At 37.7% G+C, this 23119-nt stretch overlaps 1 protein-coding gene across 1 annotated transcript in view; it reads left to right on the plus strand.

Annotated features, from left to right (window-relative positions):
• Positions 1–20728, plus strand: part of LOC124605839 (protein lifeguard 1-like) — a 74551-nt gene extending 53823 nt beyond the window's left edge. Inside the window, exon 4 of the mRNA XM_047137770.1 lies at positions 18073–20728. Coding sequence (XP_046993726.1) covers positions 18073–18432 — 360 coding nt within the window. The 3' untranslated portion in view covers positions 18433–20728. The remainder of the gene's footprint in view (positions 1–18072) is intronic.
• Positions 20729–23119: the final 2391 nt, after the last annotated feature.

Below are 23119 nucleotides of genomic sequence, written 5' to 3' on the forward strand. Positions count from 1 at the left end.
TCGTAAATGAATTGAAGAATGGTGTCTGCACTGGAAAAGGCACAGTGAGTGGCTTGTATAATTGAAACAAAGTCAGAAACCCAAGTTCAGAGAAATTGCAGAATGTGATGCAGGAAACTATCACCCTCTCAGCCATCCATAAGAAAATGGCACAGGAACTGCATGCAAACAGGGAGTGTGGATTTGAAGCACAATGTAGGCTGACCAAAGAGAAGCGACCAAAGATTTGGAGAGAATTAGACGTTTTCCAACATTCACTAATGAAGTCTTTCTGTAAGGCATCTTAAAACTACGAAACCCTTGTAAGACGCTGCACCAGTTACTGTGAAAGCATTTGTATCGACTCAATACTCTACATGCCACAACAGTAGCACATGTGGAACTTGATTAAAGGGCCAGGGGGAAAAGAAAAAAAACTTTTTGAGTTGGTGCATTAGATAGGGTGTATATGCCCAGTGACAACTGGGAATTCTTTCGTCTGGGAGTAATTTGAGAAAAATCCGGGAATTTTTTAGACTTCTAGGAATTTTCCATTATTTTAGTTTAGTGTCGGCCAACAACAAAATGTGTCAAAGACCATACATTATTTTGTAACATAAAACTGCTTCCAATGCATCTTTCTCATGGCCCTTGTTTTGACGAGTGTGACATCACAACTGTTTACATTTGTGACATGTCACCAGAAAATATTGTGAATAATGGTTTGAGAACCGTTACTTTTAAAGTAAATTTCCTTTTACACAAGATGAATTAGGATGTGTGTGAGAATATGTAGTGAATTTCTTAAATTGTAGAGCATTTAACTTTCATTCAAAACTTCACACTGAGTACCAGCCACTTGGAAAAATTTTAGGCCCAGATGATCAGCCATTTACATCGTTATTTACTGGCACATTTGTGTTTGGTATGTCTTAAAGGGTATCACACACTAAAAAAGACCAAGTTTCAAGATAAGTTTTTCATATTTATTTTATTTCTTTCATACATTACAAATTAGACAATAATGATGGCAAAAAATATAATTATCCTTAAAAAGAAGAAGAACTGCAAAAGTTCTTGAGCAATTGAATATATAACTGGCTTTTCTGTGGAAAAGTCAAAGTGCTTGACAGAACATGTATTCAGCCAGGTAACCCATGAAATGTTCGGTGGATAGCAGTGAAATTTATAATCTGCTTGTCGGAAATATTCAGTTTCTGCAGTTTAAGCTGTGTTCTTATGACCCTGCATAATCACACCCTCAGAAAGAAAAAAAAGAAAAAAAATTTATGACCAATATAATATGTGAAAGTTTAGCTTTTCTTGTAGCTGTGCTGTATGTGTATTAATTACAGCTTTGAACTTTTCCTATATGTTTAGTTCACGCTGCTTGACAATGATGTTGCTATTGGCCGATTGCATTATGTTTCCTATGCTCTGAATATATGCTGCTTTGGCTGGTGAGATCATGAGACATGAGCTATGATTGGCAGACAAAAGTACATTGCTATCTCGATTTCTGTGCTTTGGAAGCTACCATGCTGTTTTTGGTGGAATTTCTGTTGCTGTATTTGGAAGAATATCTTTTTTATACTTTCATAATGTGAAAGTATGCAGTGTAAATGTTGCTGCGCATGAAGATCTTTTCACTATGCACTGCTTTTTGCTGGCTTTCGTTTCCTAAAGTGCTGGGAAATTCTATACTGCTGCACAAAACCTTCACCATTCAGATGATTAGTAAGTGTTACAGCTCCGAGGAAAAGTATATTGTTGCTTAACATGGAAAATATATGCTTTCACCAGGGGTATAACGTATTATCATCACAGAAAATGTGTGTTTTTAACTGGGATATCTGAGAAAAATCTGGAGAATTTTTTTTATAAATCTTGTCCCAGATCAGACAAATGTTACTTTTTCTTTAAGTTAATTACAACTTGAGTTATATGAACACTGAAGACATGAAGTACCTTTTGGGACATCTTCTATTTCGTATGTTTATTTGTGTATGGTGAAGTGCAATAGAGCTCTATGACAGTTGTTTGTTTACTCTATGGTGTCACCTGAACATCATAATGTTATGAGCTATTCTGTGCAATTATGAATGTAAAAATGCAGCTCCCACTTTCAGTGAATGTGCTGTGTGTTCTCTTTGCAACTCCATTGTGGGATGGACTGTACCTAATGGTGGTTTAGTATCTTATATCCATCAAATGTTTTCCCAATTTTTAATTGTTATACTTGGTGCCATTGTCAGATCTGACAGTTTTAATTTTTTTCCATTTCTCTTTCTATTGTCTTGCAAAAGTACTAAAACACACGTGGTTGCAAGTAGAGTATTGATCATCTGAAAGTTGCCTTTAATTTAGTCTATGGTCACAATCTTTTTTGTTTAACAGATTACCGGTTTTGGTCTTTAATGACCATCATCAGATCTGCTGCAAAAATGGGAAAAATATAAATACACTCGCAAACTGTATACAGCTTAAGAACAATACATAGAGCATATTGAAAAGTAATACTGACAAAATTTACATTTGTGCGCTTTAAATATGAAGAGGCATACCTGTTTCATAAAAACAAAGTCCTAATGTGCTGCAGCCATAGTGGCATCGTCAAATGCTAAATTGCGGAATCAGCACCAGCATCGTCAAATACATATAAATCACATCACATGCACGAGTCATGTTGTCTGTAAAACTACTGTTTAAAACAAGCTGCCATACAGTAGCCACAAGATGTTTGTGTTGTAAGTTGACCAGATTTTTTGTCGCTAATGTCGGCATACACTAGTTTTCAATAATTAATTGAAACATTGAAAATAAAAGGGGAGATACAATAGTTAGTCTGTAATAATCTTATAAAGTATAAGAGGTGTTACAGTAATAAAAACCAATAAAAAGAAGAAAACAACAAAAGTAATATTGTTAAGAAGACGAAGAGTTAAAAAACAGTGGTTGACATATGCTCTAGTGCCAATATTCTAAACAATGACATAAATATTAAACACCGTTGATATTGCACCAGGTAATATTAAACAACATAAAACAAATTGCTAAAGGAGCCACAAATGAAAGAAAATATAGTTCTGCACATAATCAGCTCTCTTTGTTAGCGCTAATGCCAGAATTCCGCACATACGGGAAGTAGTTGGAGGAACGTGACCGGCCGGGGGCCCCTCGTACCCTGCGGTACTCGGTTGCAAGAAAAGAATGATAAAATTCCGTGACAGTGGATGATCTACATTATCTGATTAATGCAGTCTATGAAATGAATAAAGAAGGAACAGGAACTTACTAGAGTCATGCGTAAAAGTATGAAAACGAAGTAAATATGTGATGCACTCAATACTAGGTGAATATTGCGAACACACTATATGTAACAGAGGCGTGCAGTGATTAGGGTAAAACATTGTCAAATAAAGCGAAGTAGGCATTGGGCACAAAATCATTTTGCCAGTTAAGCAGTTTATTTGGCTCTCTATTTTTTGCTTTATAGATTTCAAGCTCCTCTAACAAATTAAGAGCACGGCCCTTTTCCACCCTGTGAAGAATACGCATACAATTCTCAATGCTCCCTATGGAATGACCAGTACCAGACAAATGCTGTCCTAAAGCCATTTTGTTTCGTGGCTGTGAGTGTTCTTTGAACCTTAATGTAAAGAACGGCCTGTTTGACCTATATAACATTTGTCACAGTTACTGCAGTCAATCCTGTATACTCCAGAGCCATCAAATTTATCATACTTCCCTTTAAATTTGTTTTATTTGTAGTTTTACAGTGTTATTGACCTGAAAGCCACATCTGACATCAGACTTTTTAAAACATTTTTCTATTTGCAGGAACATTTTGCTGTTAAATTTCATAGGAATAGATTTTATTCTATTTTTGCCGGTTATCTTTTGTGTGTGTGTGTGTGTGTGTGTGTGTGTGTGTGTGTGTGTGTGTGTGTGTGTGTGTGCGTGTGTGCGTGCGTGCGTGCGTGTGTGTGCCTCTCTTGCATGTCTGCTGTTGGAGTTGTTTGATCATCTCTATGATGCTTTCGTGCTTTCTAAATGAACATGTAATGAAACATGCTGCTGTCCTTTGCATCTTCTCTATTTCCTGCATCAGTCCTGTCAGGTATGGATCCTATACTGGTGAGCAGTATTCAGATATTGCTCCAACGAGGGTTTCGTAAGCTACTTCCTTTGTTAAAGGAGTATATGCTGATGATTCTTCCAATAAAATTGTCTGTCATCTGCTTTTCCTGTGATTAGTTGTATGTGGTTGTTCCACTTTAAATTGTTCTGTGCACATACTACTAGATATTATATGGAAGTAACTGCTTCCTGTGATTGTTCTGGAGTCATGAAGTCATACATTAATCGGGGACTGGAAAATGTTGCGTGTATTTTTATTAAAATTAATGTCTGTTTCTGAAGAAAAAAAAAATCTGTTTTTTTATTTGTAAATAATTAGATGCACACGTTTAAAATATTAAGACACAGCCTCAGTGCTTTGAAACTATTTTTTTTAAAATGTTGATTTGAGAACTTTTTTACCAGAATGTTTGCCTTTGCTGTATTTAAGCTTTCAACACGGAGTTGGTCTATTGACAAGCAGCACCTGCTGGTGAACTGAATGTTTCTTTCATTTAATCAAGCAATGAAAAATCCAGTATGGAGTGTAACAATATTATGAAAGGAAATTGGCTACTCACCATACAGTGTAGATGCTGCGTCGCAGATAGGCACAAGAAAAAGACTGTCACAGTACATTTATTTTCCCATTCAGTTAAGTGATTTCAAAATCTGCAGAATTTCAGTGTCGACCTGTCATGGGCATTCATTACTGCGCGACTCATACATAACAATGCTAGTGAAAAGACACTTTGTGTAGAAATAGACCAAAAATAACTTGTGTTCAAAAGTTAGAGGAAGAATTTCAGCACAGTTGAAATACACGACAGGTTTTGTTTTCCAGGTGCTGTAGGGCAGAGTGCGGACGTTATATATTGACAGATGGCCAAGAGTGTAAACACATGATAATTTTTACTGCTAGAGATGAGATTTATTATTAGGGATGGCTTTTCCTGAAACAAGAATAACCAATTGCTGCAATTGGAAAGTGGTCATGTGACGTCCCTCCATTTGACTAAAATCGGCAGTTGGGCATGTGAGACCCTTCACTCACTGCATGGTGCGATCTTTGTCTTGATTGTCAAAATTATGGAAGCATTGTTAAGGATTTGATTGCAGCTAAATTTTTGTCACAAGCAAGACTGTAAATATGACCGCTGCTTTTTTCATTCACAGCATTTTAAGCTGTGCTCTTAGTTTCCTAGCTAACCGCACCTTTGAAAATTGACACATTCTGAATAACCAGGAAAGTGTTAATGACTGGCAAGATTATAAATATGATTGCTGCTTGTTTCATTCACAGTAATTTAAGCTGTGTTCTCGGGCTCCTGCCTATCCACACTGTCAGAAATCATGTAATGTTTGGGGGAGGAGGGATGTAAACAGTTTAATATTTGTGACGAAAAGAAATATAAATGTCACTGGTGCTTGTTTCACTCACAGCAATTTCGTCTTTAATTTTTATTAGACTCAAGTCACAAATGTAAGAAACACTGAGAGAGCACGTTCTTATTTATAAATAGTATTGATTGTAGCACAACATACTCCAGTTACATGAATAAGAAAGTCCCAGAATGTGGTACAAAGAAGGAGATAAATAGAGATATTTGCACGCTCCAGGATGCAAACCTTGCTACCTCTATACAACAACTGCATGTCTCTGAATACTGGACCACAGAGACTGCTGACAATTTTTGGCTTTATCACTTGTCATGTTAAAATCTCCGGAGGACTTTTACGCACAAAGTAACATTAACTGACATTTAATTATAACAAATCATATCTAGAGTGACACGGTTGTGATGAATTTACATTGTGCCACTGTCTTGAAATGGCGTGCAAGTTATACCCAAATACAATGAACCCAGTTTGGCATCTCATAAGTAGCGAGCAAGGGACATCACATGCCCCAAATGCCAGACGCATTTGTGAAACATTCCTGTTAGCTCTCCTTATCCTGAAATGCTATTGGTTATTCTTGTTTTGGGCTGAGCCATCCCTAATAAATGAGGGAAGGGAAGCAGTGCGGGAAAACAAGCCACACCTCCCTCTCGCATGGCAGCAGCCTACACCCCATGTTCTGCGAAAGCAGAAGTGACACATTGTCACAGTGATCTGGTGTGGTCATAATCAAAATCCTTGATGGACCAGGAGTTGAGTCACTTCACTCATTTCAAGATAAAAAACGAGCAGTGAAAAACCTGAAGCATTAGGGAACAGCTATAATTGCTTGTTGGAATTATTGTTAATGAGGTACTTCAGGCACAACCTCTAGTGGTATTCGACCCAACCACAGTGAAATACACTTGCCACCTAAAACTGCCATGTTAGAAGTTTCCACATTATACCAATGTTTGAACTTTAGCTAACAAACAAACATAAACATCTCTATATTCTAAGGTGCTAGGTCCCACGGCTGAGTTCTGTGTTGCCTTACACGGCTTGTAGCTTATACAGACCATTCGACCCCCCCATATTGGTATTGCATCAGAGCATCGACCACACTGAAACGTCGTTGTATATGTACACTTTTTATTTTGCAATCATAGTTTTATGCATATTGTCTTTCTAAATATGGCTTTGGTAGATATTGTGCAGTACTAGTAATCGGCTAAATTTTCGATATTTATATGTAGTAAATGAAGCTGTTTCAACCTATCGCTTATAAAATTGTTCATCTGATACAATTCACTATGAAATAGTGTTGTTGTTGTTGTTGTTGTTGTTGTTGTTGTTGTGGTCTTCAGTCCTGAGACTGGTTTGATGCAGCTCTCCATGCTACTCTATCCTGTGCAAGCTTCTTCATCTCCCAGTACCTACTGCAACCTACATCCTTCTGAATCTGCTTAGTGTATTCATCTCTTGGTCTCCCCCCTATGATTTTTACCCTCCACGCTGCCCTCCAATACTAAACTGGTGATCCCTTGATGCCTCAGAACATGTCCTACCAACCGATCCCTTCTTCTGGTCAAGTTGTGCCACAAACTTTTCTTCTCCCCAATCCTATTCAATACCTCCTCATTAGTTACGTGATCTACCCATAGTGTATATTAGGTAATTTAGATTTTTCACATTTTGAGGCAGAATTTGCATCCATATTCAATTTTTTATGCCGCTAGGCCAATACATTGCACTTGTTTGTGTTGAGGGTCAATTGCCACTCGCTGCACCAAAGTGTTGATCCTCTGCAGGTCTCCCTGCATTTCACTACAATTTTATAGCTTCAAGACTTTCTGTATGCATCATCTGTGAAAAGCCTCATGGAATTTCCGATGTCGTCTACTGCAGCACCTATATTATTAAGTGACTATTCCAAAATCTGGTATGAGTAGCAGGTTGCCTCTCTAGTAGCTTCTGGGGGCAACAAAATTTGATTTTCGATACTTCCATAGTCATCGACAGATTTAAAAATTTAAAGTGCTGTCATAATATCATTAAGAAGTATAATCTGATGTCAAAAGTGTAAAACGAGAAGACAAGTATTGCAGTTAGAAACTGTGTGTTTGTCTTGAGGCGGTGTAACTGAGGGCACGAAAATACTTTCTTCATCCAGTTTTTGTGAGTGAGAGAAACTTCCAACAAACTGTACACACAATTTCAAACCTTCACAAAACTCTCTCCTCTCCCTCCCACCACCACCACCACCACCACCACCACCACCACCACCACAAAATTATGAAAGAAAAAAGTTCTTCCCTTATTATATTTTCACTGTTCATGCAGTGAAACTTTGGCTTCATACAAGGTGTTTTAATTTTTTACAAGGTGTTTTAATTTTTTACAAGGTGTTTTAATTTTTTACAAGGTGTTTTAATTTTTTACAAGGTGTTTTAATTTTTTTACTGCTGTACCACCGAGTCTATTGACAGTATCCACATGTAGCACTGAATGTACCTGCAAACTTACATCATTGTACAACACAGAGTTCAGGAGGTATGGCATCATAGCCATTTAAATGTGTGAAAAATTGGTGTCTGTCTGTAATGGTGTGAAGTAAATCTTCATCAAGCATGACATTTTAAATTGTTACTTCTGTACTAACTAACTCTGAAACAAACTTCGCAGACAGTGTGACGAAGCAAGCTGGGATCATTTTAATCTCCCTCTTGTTTTGCCATCTGCCTCCTTAAAATTCATTTTTTAATTTGTGAAGCTAATTACCATTAACATATGTGAATAGAATCTGCATTTTCATAAAAGAGAAAGGTTGGCCCTCAGTTTTAATGAATATAACACCAGATCTAAATTTGTGCTAAGTTTTATGTGCGTAATTGATTTTGTAATTTATTTTGACTGTGCCTAGTTGGTATTGTTTGTTACAGGGCAAAATCAGCAATTGTTTCGTAACTTAAATTCTATTGTTGATGTATAAACAAATATAAATTCTATACTAATTATAAACATTTGGAAGACGAAGTACTAGTAATCTTAAAGTATCTATTTGGCTATATTCGAAAACATATTACCGAGCCCTTAATTAAGTCTGAAGTAATTAACAGTTTTAACAAAAGTGTTGTTTATGTAACTCTATTTGTTAATTTCATGATTTAAACAAATAATTCAGCTTAACCCTTATAGTAGAAGAAACTGTTAAAAAGGAACGAATTTTTTGATATATTCAGTTTATTTAATGAGTTAAGTTTTAATTGTAATTTCTGTAAATTTAACTTTGAATAATGTGTAGTTTCAGTTCCTATTATTGTGATGAAATATAAGGGCCCAATTTTTGGTCACAAGGCAATCAGTCCACGGCCGAGTTTCAGACGAGGAACCTGTGTTTGTTAGAACGACAACAATGTTTCAAATTAACTGTGGAATAAGTGTTAAACAATTAGGCCGTGTGTTAAAACACTGGCAGTGTCTGCTCCATACATACATGACTATTCTTCAAGAACTGTGAACTTTGTGGTCAGGTTTTTACTGCTCGTAGATGTTCAACAGTAAACTATTGTAGCAGTATGTGGAGGTTCGCCTGCTAACTATTAACGAGGCTTATCGAAAGTTATAACAGTAGTGCACTGGCCATATAACTGTGTATTATTAGTGGTTGTGAAAAGTAAAGTTAAAGTATTGTGAAACGCAGCTGTGCATGTGTCGGCTACATTATTTACTGTAGTCATTGTCCAAATTACAAACCCCAATTTTCAGCCAGTGTAGCAATGCAGTACATCAACACTGAGGACAACAAACGAAGAAATAAAAAGCAGGTGAAACCGCTACAACAGTACCTACATACATCATTGAATGTGTGTGCAAAGTTATATCATTGCACAACTCACAGTACGAGAAATGTGACATTACAAACATTGAGATGTGTGACAACTTGCTTTTGCTTAAAATGGAGCATAAATTACCCAGGCGATATACATCCAATGTCTCATAATGTGGACACTTAATGACTTCCAACAAACTTTAAGCATAATTTCAAAACTTTTCTGAACTTTTTCTCACTTACATGTTTATCTTCAAATATTTAATACATTAATTTATCCATAAAGTAATCGGATGTTTGAAGCTATTGTATACATTGGAATGTAACAGGTGAGTGGGGTTTTAGTATGATGTGTTCCAGTTTATGCACAGTACGTTACCTGGTAAATGTGTGTGCCAAGTTTTACCTTACAGATATCTTGTGTGCCGCTAGATGCAGATGTGACATGTCTTCAAGCCACTTTTGTGGTAACTCTTCTGTATTATAAGTGGAATGTTTCCACTGTACACCTTTATTTACAATTGAGGGTGAAACAGATCTATTGTGATTGGCAGCTCAACATGGATTGCAGCATGTATTCATGTACTTATTTGACTTTACAGAACAACAATTTCATATACAATCTTCAGCAGTCCTGGCATTGACATTATTGCCCACATCCCTTGCTCTGTGGCTTCCAAGGCACTGCCAAGCCACGATGCCAAAATATAAGCAGGCCTCCACAGCAAATGGAGAAGCACACTTACCATTGTGCCATGTCAATATTCTGAGCTGACATCATTCATGCCAGATCTGCCAATAAGGCAAACCAGAGCATGCACAGTACTATGTTCCACACTTAACAGCTACATAAACAATGTTTCTGGTTTCCTCGAACACCTTTCATTGACTTGAGTGGTTAGAAGTGTAACATATTATTCCATAGAATTAACATGTTACACCACAATGTGGGGGTTCTTTAAAGAATTGGTTTATATATATTGTGGAAAGTTGTGGACATAAAACACTTCTTTAGGGTATGCCAAAAATTACTTGCGTGTCTGAGGACTTCTCTCCATTGAAAATGACGTGCAGTGTTCTGCTTCAGTACAGTTAACTCAGTTTGTCTGATATTCTGTATGCTTGTATTTTGTTTGTAAGGTAGCAGTGCAGAAGTACACCAAAAGCCTTATGGATGTCAGGGAACATGGCACTTACCTGTGCACTAGTATCTTCCGCCCTCTAGATCTCGTGGCTGAACAAAGCGAGCTAGGTTTCACATGATCAGTTTTCTTGGAATCCGTGTTGATTCCTACAGAGGAGATGTTCGGTCTCCATAAATGTCATAATTGGCAAGAGAAAAACATGTACCAAACTTCAACTAAATGGTAGAATGATTCCTTTAAAAAGGTCGCAGCAAACTGCCTGTCCTCTCCATAATAAACACTTATGTTTATATTTATGTGTCTGTATGTGTGGGTTATGTTTTTCCCCCACGTTGATTTGACAAATGCTTTGTATAATAGTCCTTGGACTACACTATACAGAATTACAAAATCAAGTGGTGAAACTGCGGGTAGCAATATCAACAGTGTAGGGAAAGACAGATTGCTACTTACTGTAAATGAGGCATGTTAAGTTGCAGACAGGCACAATTAAAAGACACTTACATAAAGCTTTCAGCCACAGCCTTCATCAGCAAAAGAGAAGCACATAATTGTTCATAAAAGCAGGCAAGCATACCTCATGCACGCATGACTCTCCAGCATCTCAGCCCGGAATGCAACTATCACATGTGTGTGAGGTGAGCTTGCTTGTCTGTATGAATGGTGTGTGCTTCTCTTTTGCTGACAAAGACTGTGGCTGAAAGCTTTATGTGTGTGTCTTTTAATTGTGCCTGTCTGCAACTTAACATGTCTTCTGTACGGTAAGTAGCAATCTGTCTTTTTTCTACATTATTGATATGTCTGTACAGAATTTGAATAGGTTCTCCTGCATACCTAGGACAGAGATATATGGCGATAAATGGCTTACTTGCCGTCTGAGCCCTCGACTTGCACCATATCGTGGTTGGGTTTTGGGTTCTGCTGACTAGGTCAGATGTCCACTATGTGCAGGAGGCAGCTACACAGATAGCAGGGGCTGTGTGGCGTGGACTGGGTGGTTTGTTAGGTTAGAGGATCTCAGGAAAACACCAAAAGGGCTTCAGCCTCAAAGGGTACAGACCAAACAAAGGAAGAACGTAGTTACAGGAACTGTCGGTATAACAGTTATAAATTGTTATAGCTGTGTTGAAAAAGTATCAGAGCTCAAGCATTAATAGAACGCATTGATGCTAAAATCTTTATAGGCACTGAAAGCTGGCGAAAGCCAAAGATAAGTTGCAAAGAACCTAACAGTGTTGGCTAAACACAGTTGGCGGTGGCATGTTTGTTGCTGTTTGTAGTGGTTTATCTTGTCGCAAATTGAGCTAGTTTGGATAGAGGCCACTCTTAGCAATCTGAATAAATTAATAATTGGATCCTTTTACTGACCTCCCAACTCAGGTGATACAATTGCTGAAAGGTTCAAAGAAAACTTGAGTTTAATTTCAAACAAGGACACTCAAGGCCAGAAACAAACTGCGCATTGATGCGTTTGAACATTGATGCGTTTGAGCTTTGGCGCTGGCGTAGGACACTATGCTTAAAATGGACCGAAAGAACAACAAGTGTTGTGTCCATTATTGAACAACTCGATATCTCCTGATGCCTTTCTTTTGGAGTCACCGAAAAAATTCTCCAGTTCTTTGGCCATGTTGTGAGAAGAGATGGAGAAAATCTAGAGAAAATAATCTTGCAAGGAAAGATCGAGGGCACGAGACCAAGAAGAAGAGCAGCGTGCAGAGGGATAGATCAAATAAAGATCATCTCCGGTCTACCTCTTCAGCAGGCGCTAAGAAAAGCTGGCAACGGTCTGGGATGTAGACGCTTGGTTCATGGGGTCACAAGGCTCAGCAATGAGCATGAAGACTTATGGTGATGATGATGATGATGATGATGATGATGATGATCATGATGATGAGCATCATCATCATCTGACTCATACAATTATAGTTCATGATGATTTTAATGTACTCTCGGTATGCTGGTGAAAATACATGTTGAAATCTGGGGATAGGCATAAAACGTCATCCAAAATTGTGCTAAACACATTCTTGAAAATTATTTCGAGCAGTTAGTTCATGAGCTCACAGGAATAGAAAACAGATGTGAAAACACACCTGGCCTCTTAGCAGCAAATAATCCTGAGCTAATAACGAGCATCAAGATGGATACAGGGATTAGTGAACTCAGGGTTGTTGTAGCGAGATTGAATATTATAACCCCCAAATCCTCCAAAAATAAATGAAAAATATATCTATACAAAAAGCAGATAAAAATTCATTTGACATCTTCCTGAGAGACAATCTCCACTACTTCCAAATTAACAATGTAAGTGTAGACCGGATGTGGCTTGAATTCAAAAAATAGTATCGGCAGAAATTGAGAGATTTATACCAAATAAATTTACAAACAATGGAGCTGATCCTCCTTGGTACACAGATGAGTCAGAATAGTGTTGCAGAAACAATGAAAAAAACATGCCAAATAATTGGACACACAATCTCCAAGAGTGGCAATCTTTTACAGAAGCTCAAAATTAGCATGTTCTTCAATGTGAGATGCTTATCATAGTTTCCACAGTGAGTCATTGATCTTGAAACCTGGCAGAAAATCCAAAGAGATTCTAGTCGTATGTGAAATATGCTGGTAGCAAGACACAATAAATGCCTTCTCTATGCGATATCAATAGAAATGCTATTGACAACAGTGCTGCCGAAGCAGAGTTACTACACACAGCCTTCCAGAATTCCTTTACCAAAGAAGATGACATAAATATTTCAAAATTCAAATCAAGAATAGCTACCAACATGAGTAACATAGAAGTAGATATCCTCGGAGTTGTGAAGCAATTTAAATCACTTAACAGAAGCAAGTTTTCCGGGCCAGACTGTATATCAGTTAGGTTCCTTTCAGAGTATGCTCCATACTTAACAATCATATACAACCGTTCAGTCGACGAAAGATCCACGCCCAAAGACTGGAAAGTTACACAGGTCACACCAATATTCAAGAAAGATAGTAGGAGTAATCCCCTTAATAACAGGCCTTTATCATTAACGTTGATATGCAGCAGAATTTGGGAACATATATTGTGTTTGAACATTATGAATTAACTTGAAGAGAACAGTCTGTTGACACAGAGTCAGCAAGGATTTAGAAAACATCGTTCTCGTGGAACACAACTAGCTCTTTACTCACATGAAGTGTTGACTGCTATTGACAAAGGATTTCAAATTGATTCTGTATTTCTAGATTTCCAGAAGGCTTTAGACACTGTAACACACAAGAGGCTAGTTGTGATATTTCATTCTTATGGAATATTGTCTCAGTTATGTGACTGGATTCATGATTTCCTGTCGAGAGGTCACAATTCGTAGTAATTGATGGAAAGTATCTGAGTGAAACAGAAGTGATTTCTGGCATTCCCCAAGGTACAGTTATAGCACCTTTGCTGTTCCTTATCTATATACACGATTTAGGAGAGCAGCTGTTTTACGTTGTTTTCGGATGATGCTGTCACTAGTAAAATAATCAGAAGTTCAAAACAAATTGCAGAATGATTTAGAAAAGATATCTCTATGGTGCAAAAATTGGGCAATTGACCCTAAATAATGAAAAGTATGAGGTAATCCACATGAGCCCTAAAAGGAATCTGTTAAACTTCGGTTACATGATAAATCAGTCAAATCCAAAGACCATAAATTCAACTAATTACCTAGGAATTACAATTACGAACAACTTAAATTTGAAGGAACACACAGAAAATGTTGCAGGGAAGGCTAACCAAACACTGCATTTTATTGACAGGTCACTTAGAAAGTGTAACAGATCTACAAAAGAGATTGCCTACACTATGCTTGTCCGTCCTCTTTTAGAATACTGCTGCACAGTGTGGGATCCTTACCAGACAATTGATTGATGGAGTACATCGAGAAAGTTCAAAGAAGGGCAGTATGTTTTGTATTATTGCAAATTTGGGGAGAGAGTGTCACTGAAATGATACAGGATTTGGGGTGGACATAATTAATATTAAGATGTTTTTCGTTGCAGCTGGATCTTATCATGAAATTTCAATCATCAAATTCCTCCCCCGAATGCAAAAATATTTTCTTGATGGCGACTTACTACCGATCATCATAATAAATTAAAGGAAATCATAGCTTGCATGGAAAGATATAGGTGTTTGCTTCTTTTGCGCACTGTATGAGATTGGAATAATGAGAATTATTGTGAAGGTGGTTCAATGAACCCTCTGCCAGGCCCTTAAACATGATTTGCAGAGTATCCATCTAAATGTAGTTGAGTCATGTTTTGTTCATGAAAAGCTGAAATGAGATGTAATGCTCTTTTAACTTCCTTGAGTTCTTCATGAGGTTATGAACAACATACCTCTGGTCTGTGATTCTTCAGTCTAACAAATGTCTGGCTCCATCGGCAGCTGCATTTCATCCTTATCACTTGTGACAGTTGTGTGGTCAGTTACGTCAAGTGAAATGTCAATTCTCTAAGGTTTGTACAGTTACTGTGTCACATCTGAGAATTTATTAACCCTTAACCAGAATGTATATTTTTACGAACATAACTGGAATTGTTCCAGCCTGGAAAGCTTTAAACATCACATAACTGGAATTGCAGGTCCAAATGGACCCTATAATAAAAATTCAACAAAATCCCCATAAAAGTTATAATTCGTGTGTAACTGCGTAATGATTAAATTAAAATAAGTTTTATTTCAAATATAAATCAACTTTTATTGAGCAAAAATTTTACATTGTGTTATTTTTTTAACTGTAAGTCCTGTGTGTCATATTTTACAAGAATTTTAGGTACCATACTTTAGAATGCTAAATGATTCCAAAAAAAGGCTTAGATTAAAAAACCTAGATATACGATGGAGTTTCTCATAACTTCCCTTTAACATAAACAGGGACTCTTTATGCCATCAGTCAGAAGCAAAAATGATAAAAATGAAACATGGAAGTGTTCAAATGTTATGTATATCAGTACCTGAACTAAGAATGGTCGTTGGTACACAACACTTTTTTTTCTGCATGTCATTTACAGATGAATTTAAAACTTCTGTCGAATTTTTGTGATTGTTTGCTGTGAGTTTTAGGACCACATAAATAACATCTTCCTCTTTTTTCATGAGCCACTTTGATTACAAGTTGAATTTTCTAGTTGTAGGTCATTTTGTGGTTCATCAGCTGCCCCTAGAAAATTATCTATCCTACTCTTCAAATCTGCTGAAAATGAATACTCCATCTTTCTTTCTATGATAAATGGCGTTATCAAATTTAGTCCAATTTCTTTTATGTAATGATTACGTTTCATATGTTGTCCACCAGTTGATGGCTTCCATATTATGAATCCATTTGCACTCGCAACATTCAATATTGCTGAAAAAATTACACATGGCCATTGTTGAGTTCTTCTAGAGACTGAATAAGTGGTGCATTTCTGATCTAATGTATTAACACCACCTTTTGTTCTGTTGCAAAATTCAGTTATCTCAGGTTTTCCACTGTTTTCATTGACTGAATTTTCATGGTGCATTGATGAGATCACCACTAGGCTTCAGTTCTTTTTTTTGGACATAAGATGCCAATGTTTTATCTTTCATGAAACCAAATCATATAGATCCTACTACCCGTTGTTTATTGGCTAAAAATTCTGGTGGTATTTCCCTTTGTTTTTTCACATCGTTCCAATGTAAGTCAAACCATTTTCAATCAGTCTGTCAACAAGCTCCACAGAAGAGAACCTGTTATCAGCAGTTATATTTCTATTTGTTCCAAATAAAGGTTCTGGAAGCTGCACATTCTGTGTTAGAACTGAAAGTTGGCTTGTTTTATTAGTGATTGCTTTGCCCATCTAGATAAAAGCATTGTATAAATAGTGTGTTTTAGCATCGCAAAGGCACATAAGCTTGATGCCATATTTAGCAGGTTTCGATTTCATATAAACCTTAAGAAACATTTCCCTCTAAAAGGGCAAAGCATTTCATCAACTGTCAAATATTCTGAAATTTGTTTTTACAGTTCTCAATGACATGTCAAAATATTTCTGAGATGAGAGCAGCACAATCATTAGTTCTTGTTTAGAATTCACATCATCAAATCTCAAAGCAGATAACAGGAACATAAATCACTTTACTGACATCGTTATTCTGAGTATATCTCAGCCTGCCCCATCAGTTGCCCATAAACTTTCTGTATTGTCATGGCCAGATTTGAATACACCTGAAAATAGCAACAACCCAAAGAATGCTTTCATTTCCACAATACTCACATGGTTAGTGCAAGTAGCATTAGTTTTATACTTTTCTGAATATTCTGTTATTTTCTGATTAGTGTGAGTGCAAATATGTGCGATAATTTCATCTGATATCAGAAACTGCCATGATTCAATTGGTGATATGTTCTGTGTTTCACGAGCTGCACCGATGAGACCAGGGAGGTGAGTGGTGGTGATGTGGCTTCCGACTCTGGACCTAGTTGGTGAATGAGTAGACTACTTGAATCGATTTTTACCTTGAAAATATGCGCTACTTGACAGGTGGCTATCTCTCTCTACTGAATCATCAGACGATGATTGCTTGAATCAGAAGAAATTTCTTGTTGTGTATTTTCATTGTCACTTACGTCATCGTCACTTATTTTCTCTTCCTCACAAGGTTGAAAATCACTTAAAGATTTTGTATCTGAATAATTTTCAGCTAATAATAGTTCACAGATTTCTTCTTCAGTGAGACCCTGCTGCATTGTGACAATAAAGTGCCTGAAACACCACAAAAGAACTCAATATATACTGACTAAAAAAAATCCTTTATCTGGAATAGCGGGTCAAATTGGACTCAGGGATGGCACTTATTCCACTTCTAGTAAATTTCAAGCAGTGAGCTCCCAGTCCCTGGTGCACTTCACAATGTACTGAGATTACACTGGCGTGCAAAACTGAAACTCTATGTATTTCCATTGTTAGACGGTTTTATTATTGTCAGCAGGTCCAGAATGACCCACAATTTTGGTTAAGGGTTAAGGTTCTTTGCAGCCTCTGCTGCTTGCACATAACCAAATTTGTACTACAAAATCGACACTAAATGTAAATGACTATTGTTGAAGTTTATTTGCTCACATTGTGTGTTGTTGTGATATTTCTTAATGTGACATTTCACATCGAAAGGTGTAGCACACACATTATTAGTGTTTGTTAGGTCCAGTTACTTGGTTGGCTAAGAGCACATACATTAAAAAAGTCTTATGAAACTCACACATGTATTTGGATTTTTCTTGTATCAGCCATTTCCAATGCCTTCTGTCTTTGGAACTCTAAATTTCATCAGAAATATATGTGCGTTATTCTTAACTGTGAAAATTTCAACCACAATTAAAATTTCCAAAGTTGTAGAATATGTCCTTTCTTTCTTTCTTTCTTTCGTTTTTTAAACCCTAGATTCTCTCTGAATTGAAGTAGTAGTAGTGTGTGTGTGTGTGTGTGTGTGTGTGTGTGTGTGTGTGTGTGTAATTATTTAACCTATGTAGAGTATTAGAGTGTAAAGAACTTTGTGGTAGATCATTAATTCGCACATATTGTTGATTAGCTGTGGACTTCATTAAATAATAGTTTTTGTTGCAGGTTTTAATGGCAGCCGGTGTCTGTGCTGCTGTTTGTCTTGGACTTACAATGTTTGCTATGCAGACAAAATGGGACTTCACAGTACTGGGGGGGTCACTTTTTGCTGTACTGCTAGTTCTCATAGTGTTTGGTATCATTGCAATAATTTTTCCATCAAGAGTAATGTTACTGTTATATTCAGCATTTGGTGCAATACTTTTTTCTGTGTATCTTATATATGACACACAACTTATGCTAGGTGGGAAGCACAAGTATAGTATTTCACCTGAGGAATATATTTTTGCAGCACTTAACTTGTATGTTGATGTAATAAACATCTTTCTTTATGTTCTTGCAATAATAGGCCTTGGCAGAAAATAATAAATCTAAAGTCTCAGAATTATTTGTGCAAATAATGCCCAGTTATTGGTGCTGTAGGTTCTGTTTCAATCAGCCGATAACTGTGTGTGCTGGCTTATAGTTTTATTAATGCCTGTGCTGACATTAGCGTTGCAGACCTCACAGGGAAGTATGCATGACCTTATATTTTAAAGAGAAAAAGCACACTTGCAAGATATCAGCCCATCAATCGATCGCACATGATAATTTGGACCGTAATTCTGATATGACCTTCTGAAAATACAGCTTTTAAACTTTCATGTGCACCAGTTGTCCATCACTTCCTCTGCCCCACTGCAGCTGCACTGCCCACTGCCATGACCAAGTGTGAAGTACTGTACATTGGAATGACAACCTGAGCCCTCTTTCAGGTCATAGGTGAGTGCTGTCAGAATTATTTAATGTGGAATCGATTTCTGGGGCTGATATCTTGCAAATGCACTGTTTTTTCCTTAAAATGTGAAGTCAACTTCGTGCTGTTTCCTTGTCAGAGATAATATGTATGTGGTTTTGTGTGTGGAAAAGAAATTTTTGTATGAAGTGATAAATGTAGCTGCCAACAGGCGAGTTAGCTGCAACAACCGTTATAAGTAACTTGTATCTTGCAAAAAAGCATTCAGAAATATGAACAGGCAGTTAAAAGGAGACAGCAGAGAATGAATGATGTGAAACAATTTTTTGTTTATGTCTTGCATATTTTTTCATTTAGTATTGTTCATCTGGTGGGAATTTGATTTTTAGCATGTATTCTTGACATTATTAGTCAAGCAACTCTTCACTAGATCCTGTTAAAAGAATTTATTTTCCTAACTGGGGAATGTGGGATAAACTGTAATGTTGCCGTTTCTAAAAAATCATAACATTGAATGGAATCTGCTAAATGCAAAATGAGCAGTGTAGATCTGTATATGTTCTCACTGTGTCTGTGTTTGATGGCAGCAGTGATTAGGGTAGTGGTGGGGAGAGTGATGGCAGTGATGACATATTTCTGAATGCTGTTACTTTGAGAGAAAAGTGTCGACATATATTGATATATGAAAATTTTTGGTGTAGAGGGTAATTAGAACAACACTGTTCACTTAACCTCATACATGAATCATTTGTGTGATTTTATTAATTATTGACTAGAATATTGAAATAAATTATCAGAAGAGGCAAAGGAAATAGCTTCTCAACATAGAACATGAATACTGTTTCTGCATTGGATTGAAAGACGAAGTGGGAGAAGTAAATCACTGCAGTTTCTCTTTTCATAGTCTCCTCCAATAGCTCTCTGAATCTCATTTTTGCACCACAACAATAGTCATTGCTTTTTGTATGATCTAAGGAAGATTTTTTTTTTTAATTATTAAAAGCTCAGCTCTTTCTCTTTGTGTGGTGGTTGTGTTTCAAGTAAACATTAGCCCTTTCTTTAAAAGTATTGTTAATTATGGAAGTATAATGTACAAGCACTTTTTGCTCATTGAACCATGAGTAACTCTTCTTCACAATGGATTGATCTCAGAAGGTATTAAATGTTTTTGATTGTACATTAGAGAATTATTACATTTAACTTCAAATGCTATTGAGACCTTGTAACTTTATGTGATTCAATGCTAATAGTTATTTAATTTGGTTTCACTGTGAATTTTGTGATCAGGACGTACAAGAGTTTAATTTATTGATTTGATAAAGGACATTTAAGATATTTAGGGAAATTTTGACTGAAGATTCATTTCTTGCCATAAACTGATATTACAGTGGGGAGTTAGGTTCCCAAAGCATCACAGCAATTTGTTTTATCTATTATCTTAAATGAGAGCTGCCCTGATACCTACTGAAAGTTGGTAGATTGTGCTAGATTTGTTTTTGTTATAGGACTGAAGATAATTATTTTTAGATACTTTTAATAATGCAGTTGTGTGATTTATTAGAAGGCTGGAGAAAAATGATACTACAGAGTGCCTTATAATCCAAGTGGTAATCATTGTTGCAAAATACAGCATTACTCTGATGTTTTTATTTACATTTACTGTTTATCAACATTCTCTCTATTTCTGAGTGTTTTTATTTGAAATTGCTATCATTTCTTAGTTGTTACTGTAATTTCTTTATTGTTTTATCATTTTGTATGAGTTTACAACTGTAATGTGACTTTTACTTCGTCATGTGATAACTTTGTTAATACACCGAACATAGAAGTGTCATAACTGTGTTGTGACATGTCTCTTTCATTCCACAACAATAAAAAAAAATTGTATTTGTATCATAAAGGATAATATGAATGGCTTATAGAGAAGACTTTATATTTTTATTTACAGTCTTCTTTCCTCATTCCCTCAGCTCCCTCTCCCTCTCTCCCTCCCTGTGTGCGCACTACCTCCCTCAACCATAAATTGTGTTGTGTATCTCTAAGGGGAAGGATATTACAATTATGCACTTTTGTTGAAACCATGTTACTATGGAACCTCGAACCCAGTGGTGCAAGTTGATGCATAAGCACCTGTGGTGCTGCTGCCGACCCCTCCCCCTTTCCCACCCTTCAGGGCTCATCAGTCTTTGGTGAATTTGAGAGTTCGTGCTTGGCCATTACAGGTTCCCAGCCTTTGCATCACCTCTTTCCTCTGTGCTGCATGTCTCTGTGCTGCATGTCGCTTTCCCCTCGCTTGGGGGACACGTCATGGGTATTTTTGGGAATGCATTCCATTGTTCTGGAAGCCCAGCATCAGAATAGTCCTTCGTCTTCCTCTTCCTTCTTATTCCATCTCCTCTTCTTCCTCCACTTTGGCATTTGAGGTCTCTGTCTTTTTCCTCCCTGTGCACTCCTAAAGACCAGTCCTTGCGTTTGACACGTAACAGGTGAATTGGTAATGCTTAATTCCCAGCGCCGGCTCGACAGGTAGGGTTTGCACATACTCCTATGTACAGGCCAGGCCCAGAGAGGGGTGATTGCCTGAGCTGTCACCTTTCCAATTGCTAATTGGTCCCTCTGTCTGTTTTGACAGGACACATGAGTGTGGTTATAACGCTGACACTGGTAGCAATGCATCAATCAAATGTGAGAAAGAGACTGCATCTAGGCACTAAGTTTGCATCAACCTTTTTCATGCTACCAGTGTCAATGTTACAACCACACTAACGTGTCCCTTCAAAACACATCCAAATGTGTTACTTGTGATAGAGATCCGCATGAGGGTGATTGCCCAACTCCTTCTCCCCACTGTGTCAATTGTAATGACAACCATACAATTTCATCCCATGTCTCTTGAACAGGCTGTCCAGGAGATCCAAGTGAAGGAACAGTACCCTACCCTGTCCCTTTCAAGTCGTTGGCTAGTCAAAAGCCCTGAATTTGACCATCTGGCACTTATAGTACCATTCGTTTTACACCTCACCCCACATAGGATATGGTCCCACAGACTTGCAACTTCCAGTTCAGTACTGCAGTTCTGATATTATCCAGTATCACAATAGTATCCCCATCTCCTCCTCCTACAGCTGCGCAACAAGCCAACAAATCTTCACCCTCGGCAACGAAATCGCCTGCTACACAACCAGCAGGCCAGAAAGGACAAAAGGAACACTCCCGCAAAGACTTTTTACATCCCTCTAGTCAACAAACATCTGAGTCTTTGTCTGCCAGTCATAAAAGCTCTAAGAAATTGAACAAAGGCAGACGGTCTTCTCTTTCCCCCAACATGGAGATCATGTTGAACAGTGTCATCGTGTGAGAGACTCACCTGGCCAACCTCCATTTCGCCGATGCCCAATATGTACCGTTTGTCTGTCCTGGAGTCCGCTGGCTGACCTAGGGAGAATGCCGACACTTCAGTAGATTTCATGGAACAGGATTCTCCAGCCTCTGCACTCTGTAGCAGTGAGCCTTCAAAGGCTGGCACTTAGCAGCCTCCACAGTAACAGCCCTTCGTATGTTCCCTCCTCCCCACTCCTGGTTAAGAGTCTTCTCCAATGGAATGTTTGTAGCATTAGATCCAACAAGGAGGAATTACGGCTGCTCTTGGAACCTCAATGTCCAGTTGTTTTCTGCCTTCAGGAAATGAAATTGTGACTACTTTGACCTCTAGCATTTCCTTCCAGTCCACTTTGACCTTTTCAGCAAAGCATGGCATTCCATCTCTCGAGGGAGCCATGGTGCTTATTTGGGATGATGTCCGTAGCGAAAACATCTCATTGAGCACCCGGCTACAAGGTGTTGCAGTCCCCACTTTCTTTCTCTCATTTCACATTTTCTCTTTGCAATGTCTACATCCCTGCATCATTCACTGTCACCAGGGCTGACTTACTCCAGCTCAATGGTCAACTCCCTCACTCTTTTTTGCTGTTTGATGACTTTAACGCCCACTATCCCTTTTGGGGCTCTTCGGGAACCTGTCTGAGAGGTTCCCTTTTAGCTGATCGCAATCAACTTGACCTCATCTGTCTTAACACTAGAGCACCCACATCATTCAGACTCTAACCACACCTATTTGCTTTTGATACGCAGTTGAGCGACCATTTCCCGAGCACTATCTGTGTGCTGACTCATACCCCACCTGCATGCAAACCCAATTGGCCAGATATTAAATATCTTGCACTTCTTCCTTACCATGTCGTGTCCCAGCCGCTTGGTGGACTGAGGCATGCTGTGACGTGATTTGTGTGAAGATGTGCTCTCTGAGTTTTTAACTGT

This window comes from Schistocerca americana, chromosome 3 (genome assembly GCF_021461395.2).
Source record: "Schistocerca americana isolate TAMUIC-IGC-003095 chromosome 3, iqSchAmer2.1, whole genome shotgun sequence".
Lineage (NCBI taxonomy): Eukaryota > Metazoa > Arthropoda > Insecta > Orthoptera > Acrididae > Schistocerca > Schistocerca americana.